Source organism: Haliaeetus leucocephalus, unplaced genomic scaffold (genome assembly GCF_000737465.1).
Source record: "Haliaeetus leucocephalus isolate CR32 unplaced genomic scaffold, Haliaeetus_leucocephalus-4.0 Scaffold636, whole genome shotgun sequence".
In the NCBI taxonomy this organism is placed as follows: domain Eukaryota; kingdom Metazoa; phylum Chordata; class Aves; order Accipitriformes; family Accipitridae; genus Haliaeetus; species Haliaeetus leucocephalus.
Window position 1 is genome coordinate 6,426,007 of NW_010973072.1, and position 8,909 is coordinate 6,434,915.

General features: G+C 38.9%; 1 protein-coding gene across 1 annotated transcript in view; it reads right to left on the reverse strand.

The window, feature by feature from the left end:
• KIAA0430 (KIAA0430 ortholog) overlaps positions 1-8,909 on the reverse strand; it is a 27,118-nt gene that overhangs the window by 17,950 nt on the left and 259 nt on the right. The window contains exons 2-7 of the mRNA XM_010578500.1: positions 7,501-7,708; positions 5,234-5,905; positions 3,685-3,859; positions 1,996-2,222; positions 969-1,086; positions 71-243 (exon numbers count right to left, since the gene is read on the reverse strand). Of these exons, the coding sequence (XP_010576802.1) occupies positions 71-243; positions 969-1,086; positions 1,996-2,222; positions 3,685-3,859; positions 5,234-5,905; positions 7,501-7,647 (1,512 nt within the window). The 5' untranslated portion in view covers positions 7,648-7,708. The remainder of the gene's footprint in view (positions 1-70; positions 244-968; positions 1,087-1,995; positions 2,223-3,684; positions 3,860-5,233; positions 5,906-7,500; positions 7,709-8,909) is intronic.

Consider the following 8,909-nt stretch of genomic DNA (forward strand, 5'->3'; position numbering starts at 1 on the left):
GGGGGGGGGGGGGGGGGGAAGAAAGCTGACACTTCAAAGTGTCTGTCGCATTAAGAATTAAAAACCTTACCGGCATTTTCAGTGGTAACCTTGGTGGCAAGTCTGAAATAAATTCTTCAAAACAAATAAGCTCATGAGCATGATGTAAAAGTGCTTCTGAAGCTTGGTTTTTATGTACCAAAATTATCCGAAAACCATGTCGATGTCTCAGGTCACTGAGTTCCAAAGCAAAGTTTACATCCGCTGGAGAAAAAAAAAAAAAAAAAATGAACAAGGAAGCACATGAAAAAGCTAAAAAAATCAGATCAAACAAACAAAACCCCAGATCTCACTTGACAAGTTCTATTTATTACTGAAAATTTCCAATGAAAAAGCACTAACAGCTACAAGGCTTCTCAATAGACATAATTTACATCGGCAGTTAGCATTCAGTCTCAGACAAGGGCTTCGTTTTAATAGCAACTTCTAGCAATTTATCAGCAAGGCATTTGACTGGTACTGTATACTTCTTTAACAAGCATTTGTTTAGCTTTAGGGAGAAACCCAAGGCAACACACAGCAATTAAATAGTTGAGTGGCTTGCATATTCAACTGCATAGTATGCTGCTACAAGAATAAAAACCAAATCAAACACATTTTGCTCAAAGCATTCTGAAAGATTACCATAAGGAAAACTCAATGAGTTTTACTTTATTAGCTTCCTGCTGAAGCTGTCTAACTTTAGACAGTATTTATATGCATACCTACTGACACTCAAAAAGACATCAGATTCCAGTGCTAATTTAACTAAGCGAAGTTCTCATCTCTCCCTTGCTGCCACCGACATTATTAAGAATTCTTGAGCAATTCAGTTAAAGCTGATTCTAAACACAACCCTTGGAAAGCAGAATACTGTCATATACAAAAAGTACTACTGAAGAGGAGAGGAAATGAATTCTGCACTGTAGATGAGTACCACAAACACTTACTTGACACAAGAACCACAGTGGCAGGTGCAGTGTGTGTATCAGCAAATCTCCTAAGACTCTGTCTGAGTTTGTCATCAGCAGCATTCTTTGCTGTAGCATTGATGTGTGCAACAGTCACCTGTGGAAATATAGATGAGCTCTAAAGGAAAGCTTGATGTGAACTATGCTTGCCTAAATATAATTTTTTTTTAAACATTAACATAAAACCAAGCCTTTACGTGCTCCTTTTATTTAGATAAATTAATGCACACGTGCATGAAATACAACATGTATGGATCTCAAACTGTTCTAATGAGCAACGAACTTCAACCCCAGTTATACAGCAATGTCGTAGGGATGAGTTCTGCTGTTCTGTGTTAAAGATCACCATCTACATACCTTAAAAACATTCCACAAACCCTCATTTGAAATAAGGGGGTGACAAACATAGCAAGTACTCACTATCAGTTTGTTTTACCTCACATAAGCAGATAAACTGTCAACCTGTTATCATATCTGCAATTCAGGGGGTGGGAAGGGAATTTCTGACTTAGAAACCTGCACAAAAAGTTAAAAAAATACCAAGAAACAAAAGGTATTGATGGAAAATATACAATGTTAAAGGTGCCCCAGTCAATACCACTAATTTACAAGTGTCCTCACTAATCAGCATGGTACTCACTAACAAAAGTAAAAGAAATTAAGTTCACAGAGTCATAGTTCCTTTAGGTTAATGATTTAGTCACAGATTTGGAGGATAACACTAGAAATGCCACCACCACTTATTACTGGATGAAATCAAAATCCTCTATGAACACTAGAACTACAGCTAAAACAGTAATCTACAAAAAATGGAATGCAGTTTCAGTTTTAAAAAGTATCACACCAGGAAAGTTCAGCATTAAAGACCCAACCCATAAACTAATTGTAAGTTCATGCACTAAACACAGAAGCTAACATACAGCTTTAGTGAACACGAATCACTATTAGCACACTCAGAGTACACAAATTCTCAAGCAAGAACACCAAGTAGATGCTGTTTTGATACCTGGCAGTTGTTTAGCTCCTGAATAACTTCTTTATTTTCTTTACTAATGTCACACACGCAGATGAATTCTGCTTCTCTGTGACCTTTAAAAAACTTTTCACGAATCCTCTGTACAACTGCTATAGCTGAACGGCCAGTGGGAACTGAACAGTTTTCAATATCCCAGAAGACTCCAATGGGGGGCAAGTTTTCCAGAACTTGGCCTGTTATTGCAACTTCCGGAGACCCTGTACAGGTTTAACAACACAGCTCATTTTAATCTCCAAATACCAAAAATGTTAAACTTAGCGTACTATAAACTTTGTATATGGGAAGCTTTATGTTTTAGAGAACAACACTCCCAGGAACACAAGTTCAGTTTTATTTGCTTAAGGAATCTAAAAAACAAATCAGGTGTTTTCAAAGTTTCTCTTTAAGGGAGAAACTTTAAACCTCAGATCAGTCTTAAACAGAAATTCAGTCACTGTTAAGTTAGGATAAAGATGCAAGACAACCTCAGCTTTACTTTTAAACTATCAAACAACCAAGTAATGTATTTAAAAGAAATGTTATCAAATGCTGAGGTGGCATGTGACACTAAAATTGTCTGAAGTTGTGTCACACTAAACTCAGCGGGTGCTGTATCCGTAATGGAAGCGAAAGATGAAAGCTGTTCAAATTTACAGTGTGCGTTAGATACAGAATCTAAACAAAACTGGATGAGATTACCAGTATAGTGACCGTGATTATAGAAAATTAAGGCAGTATGGAACAAACACAAAGGTATCCTACAGTTCAGGAGACTGAGGTTAAGAATTTTTGCTATTACAGGCTAAGAAGTGCAAATAAAGTTTCTGGTGTTTCAGCACTCTGAATATCTATTTAATTTTGAATTAACATTATACACCCATTCCATGCCCACAGAACAACTGGAAAAGAAACATGAGGAATGACGCAGAATCCTCACAGGTCAAAAAACAAGCTAAGAATTAAAGTTAGCTGAGAATATAAAATAAAGCACAGCCAGCAAGTGTATTTGTTTAGGTATATGATGACTAGTTATTCTTCTGCAAGATTCACTGGAATTGCATTTTGTAATGACACTTAATTGGGGTGTTGCACCTTACAAACCTAAAAATGGGTGTACTCTTAAAATTATAGTAAAGCTATCCAATTTTTCTCCCATGACTTTTTTTTTTAAGTTTATAACTTTAACACTAGCTATGATGTTGTAATTGAAGCAGTACTAACCCTGTAGAAAAACCATGTAGTTATTTCACACAATGTTTTCCTCTCACAAACACTGAAAAAAGCTATACTGCAATTATAAACATTACAACTTTACTGCACTACAGACTAAGAAAAAGCTTTTCTAAGTATGTCTGAAGATAATTTCTTTATACAACACCAGAATGAAATAGCTTCCAAGTCCTTAGATCTTCTTTTTCTAGTTCTTAAAATGGTAAAAAATATAACAGTAAAAAAATCAAAAGTCTGTGGAGACAATACAGTAAGTTAACTAGGTAGTCACAACAGGTAAATCCAAGTTATGACTTTGCGAAACAGAAACAAGGTATTTTTTTACTGTTTAGTCTTCTATGACTTCACAGAAGTTTCCAGAGAACAGTGCAATTTAAGGGAACTCTTCATGTGCAACAGCATTTAAGGAGGACATCCACTAAGTGCAAGTTTCAAACAAACGTGGTTTACCATATTTCTGCGGTGATTTGCCAAGGCTGCTTGCCAGTAGCAAACTCTTCTCATTTCCTGTTCCTTTGGTTCCACAGCCATTACATATTGGGATAGGAGCAGGTGCAGTCTGTGCACTTGGAGGAGGAATATTTGGCCAGATTTTAGCAGCATCAACTAGGTTGTTTCTGGTTGGCTGTTGGGACAATTTTTCAAAATACATGTTCATTTAGTATACAATATTAACACGTACTATTCCATGCTAGAAACGCTCAGTTTCCCTTCTGCAACAAATACAAGTTCAGCTGTACTCTACAAAGTTAATTAACAGTCTCACTGCATGAAGGAAGCTCCTCTCCTAGAGTTTTTCCTAGCATACTTAGCTCTGGATTTCCAAATGCAAGGAAAGACGCTATTGAACTCTGCGCATCAAGACAGGCCATCTTTAAGAAGTACTAAAAACATGTTCCAAAAAAAAAAAAAAAAGCCTAGCACGTGAAATCAGCACAATTAAGAGTACAAGGTTGAATTGCCTCTCTCCCCACAAAAATAGTGGTCATAATTCCAAACACACTTGTCCTGGCTTCAGCTGGGATAGAGTTAACTGTCTTTCTAGTAGCTGGTACAGTGCTGTGTTTTCAGTTCGGTATGAGAGGAATGTTGATAACACACTGATCTTTTCGGGTTGTTGCTAAGTAATGTTTAGACTCAAGTCAAGTACTTTTCAGCTTCTCGTGCCCAGCCAGTGAGAAAGCTGGAGGGGCACAAGAAGTTGGCACAGGACACAGCCAGGGCAGCTGACCCAAACTGGCCAACGGGGTATTCCATACCATGTGACATCACATCCAGTATATAAGCTGGGGGGAGTGAGCGAGCAGCTGCGCAGTGCTTAGTTGCTGGCTGGGGTTAAGCAACGACAATACTGAATTCACCATTTAGTTTCTTGAAATGAAGACATTTCACTTTTATAATGGAAACTCAAATTTAGAAGTAACATATCTTGCAAAGTTGAATATATTATTTCACTTGAAATTCCTATTAAAATTCAAGCACAGTTTTAATCAGTTCTAAAGTGTACCAAATTGGTATTGAAATATAAATTACAAGTTGGGGAAGACTGGACTAAGACCTATCAAACCAAAACTAGAATATCCTCATAGCATCAGACATTTCACCTGACTTACAAATGGATCTTTATTTGATCAGCTGCCCAAGGGTACATGTTAACTGTTGTTAGCCTTTTCTCAGAGTCACTACTATGGAACATTTTAATTAGAGCTGTCAGGAAGAGATAACTGTCTTTCAAATCCATTCAAAATTCTGCTTGAGTACATTACAGATCCCCTGTAAGCTAAACATTGTGATAGCTTCTTGTCTTCCTATCGAACTGAATGTTACCTCAGAAAAGAGATCATCTTCAAAAAGGATATCTGGCACACTTCAACTGTGCATCACCAACGAGGAGGATGCAAGCTGCAACCCGTGGAAGCTGGAGTTTTGCTCAAGTAACATTATTTCAACATTAACCATATACCATGCTTAATGAATGAGAAACACAATGTGTACAAACCTTGCTCAAGCAGTCATTGCAGTAGTGAGAGCCCTTTAAACAAACTGAAGGTGCCATGTTTAGGTGCAAAGGGTTGGCGCACACACGCGACGTTAGCTCCGACTGTGCAATATGCTCATCCAAGTGACCTGTAGCCCCAGTTGTGAATTCAGAACAAGGAAAATAGCCAGAAGATGTGCAGCTCTGAAGGGCTGGAAACTGATGCAGTTTGTGCACATTACCATGACAGGACTGAAAATGGAGTTTTCCACAACAGGGCAGATGTTGACAGGAAGATACACTGTTTTCTACGCACATGCCAGGGAATTCACTTGCAATGCCTGCCAAATTGCTTCTAGTTGGAGGGCTCTTCAGTGAAGGTGCAGACGGATAAGCAAATCCTGACCCTACTTGACACGTAATCGTCCCAGTGCTTTTTGAGTCTAATATCGTGCCAGGGTGAATCAAGTTACCACCACCACCACCACCACAATGCATTTGTGGAGTACAAGAAGAGTCAGAGCCATGAGCACAGCAGCTTACTTTCGGGCTAGGTGAAAGCTGTATTTGCTGTTGCTGAAGAGGATGAACATCAGGAAGCGGTACTGCTGGAAACAGTTTAGAGCCAGCATTATGAGGAAATGAAGCATCCTTCAATTCTGCAGCAGCTTTCTTGTTCTCCATGTAATCCTTCTGGAAAATGAAAGCTCAGTTATGTTCAGATAGATAAATGAACCAATGATTTTATAGTATAAGCAAGCGTATTTTTAGACTGTTACAATTTTGACAGTAACAGAAATTTTGAAAAGTGTTATCTTTATGATTATTATTACCTCACTATCTGAACACGAAGTATATTGTATCAGTGGATTTTGGAAGCAACAAAACCAAAGAGCTATAAACCAAACAGCAATGGGTCTGTAAAACAATTTGAAATGCAGAAAAATGTTCGGCTGAGAGAGATTTGAAATTGCAAAGCAAAAAAAAGATTTTTCTTGTAAAAGCAAACATAGATAGATGCAATGTAAAGTAAAAAAACCTCAGTTTGGAGGTACATAAGTAATGATCTTTTACTTTGAATAAAAACTTTAAAATTGTATTAAACTTCTAGAAGTAATGCATTAAAAGACTAAGACCTTAAAAAAATAGAAATTATATCAAGCACAAACTGAGGACAGAGAAGACTAAATTTTCACAACAACTACGTAAGTACTTTTTGCCTACTTTGATTAAAGATACCAAAGATGTACAGACATAAAAGCATAGACAAAAATACAGTGGTTTGTTGTTCTTTTTTTAAATAGCAGCAGTGAAAACTAAGCAAGGTTATGAGAAACACCATAACAGTCAAGGTCAGTAGAGCTAACCTGCGTACAACTCGCTGCTTCAGAGCTTTAGGCCAGTACTCTGGAACTACTTTTACTTTCCAAATTGAATTTAATGCATTTCCTACCACACAGTAACGAATAACTGATTACCCAAGTTCAAAACGATTCCTCTCTGCCTGATGCCACGTCTTACGAATTGAAGATACAGTCTGCCAAAAATCTGTCTAGAACCATTCTACATGTTTAATTCCAGAATTTACGGCAGATCCCTTCTTAACCCCTGACACATGAGAACAGCAACACAAGAGGATACATGCTTATCTGTTTCCCCCATGTCTTTTACTCAAAGTCAGACTGAACATGCATGAATGTTACTTAACAGCTGGAGTTTGCCTGCTCAAAGTCATTGTGTTGTCCTATTCCTTAGCACTTTGCATCTTAAAAGTATAGAATCATACAGTTACAGAACAGGAACATTTAAAGCAATGGAAACAAGAAAAAATAAGACATTCACAAAGAACAGTATCCACAATTGCTGTAACTACTATATAATAATAATAATTCAGAAAATTCTAAAGTTACCTCCAAACTAAATTGACAAAAAACTGGAAGCATAAAGACTACTTCCCTACTCTACTCTTCAGCAATAACTTCACAGAGCTTTCAAGAAGCTGCCTTATGTACTTTTAAAGCAGTCAGTTGTGTTATTCCAAACAGAGCTGTAGAAAGTAAAGCCCTTCAAGCAAAGCAACTTGCCTGCTTTCACCAACACTGATGAAAGAGCTGCAAACACAACTACAGACCTTAAATCCCCAGGTAGATTTTGTACTTACCATGGTAACTGCTGTCTCCTCTTTCTCCCCTCCCCACTCGCCCCCTTTAGTCAGCAATAACACTGCAGTTAGTTATACCGCTCTGTATCAGGATATCAACTATGCTTTTAGTAAAACAATAAATTACCGTTTTCGCACTGCAAGGCAAAGACTTTTCAGCAGCAGAAAAGCAATTAGAAAGTTTCCAGAGCCATGGTTTAGCATCATTCTCTTCTCGCTGAAGCCATCCAAACGATCTATTGCAGAGGTTCTCTGTCCTGTTTCCTTCCATCATACAGCCAAACAAAAAGGTTCAACATTCTTTCATCCCCGCTTCCTTTCATTCTTCCCACCTGCTAAAGAGAAAAAAAAAGCATGCTTTAAATACCTTTTAAGGTAAGACAGAGAAAAATCATGGTGGTCTTACGAATTCCACTACTGCCAGATCACTGAGCCTGCATTATTTATGTTAAATTTAATTATGCATATGGGACACAGCCTTGACTATTCCTTTTTAGTCCAGGAATATTCTTCAAGACCTGCAGCACAGGTGAGGTAGTCTGAGGAAAACACTGTTTAAGTCTACAGCATTAGCCACATTGCTCCAGAAATGCATTGCTACTGACATGAAATAAATCCTTGAAACTTTCAGTGCATTCTCCTGGCGAGAGAAGCCAGGAGGTAGGTTTTCAAGAACAGCTCATCGGCAAATACAAAATAGGTGCAACTGAAACTCATCTGAAAGAATTAAACTGCACATTCGTTGTTTTTCCATGGGCTAACAAAACTATATATACTTGTATTAAGCATACAGCATTCAGTACTTAAACAGAGCTTTAAATTATTAAAGTTATTTACGAGTGCTTCTACTAATTCTCAAGCAGCCCCGCAGCACACCACAGTATAGCTTTACAGAACCACAAAGAAGCAAAGCAACTTGTTTAAGGCCCAGCCACGCTGCACCAGAAAAACTACGATTAGCAATGAAGTCTTCTAACTCCCCGACTACGTACTGCATTCATTAGACCACGCTCCTTCCCTTTTTTTGCATTTAATGTTAAACACAATAACCATGGAATACATTCCGTAGCTTACATTTGCCCCAGCGTTATTTTTAACTACAAAAGAAATTTGTTGTTTTTTTTTTCTATAGTGCAAATGTTTATTCACACGACCCCTAAGCACCCCAAAACTGCGCTGGATAAAATATTAAGTTAATCAAGTTCCGCAACTCTTTTAAAAGCGCCTGGCAGCACCCACTCGTTTCGGAATTAGAGCCCCAACTGAAAAAAAATTAAACGCGACGTTAACCACGTCTGTCCGCGCTTTGCCCTCTGCGGCTCCCAGCTCCCCGGGTGCTTCCAGCTCGGCCTGGCCCGCAGCCCCGGGGGCGACGGCGAGGCCCGACCCGCCCCCCGCCCAGACGAACAGCCCCAGCAAGGCGCTGCCGGGCAAACGGCCTCCCCCGCCCGCGGGGCGGCGCCGGGCCGAGGCCGTTGTGCAGCTCCGCCCGGGAGAAGGGCTGCTGCCCGCGAGGGGAGCGGGCCCCGTCCCCGC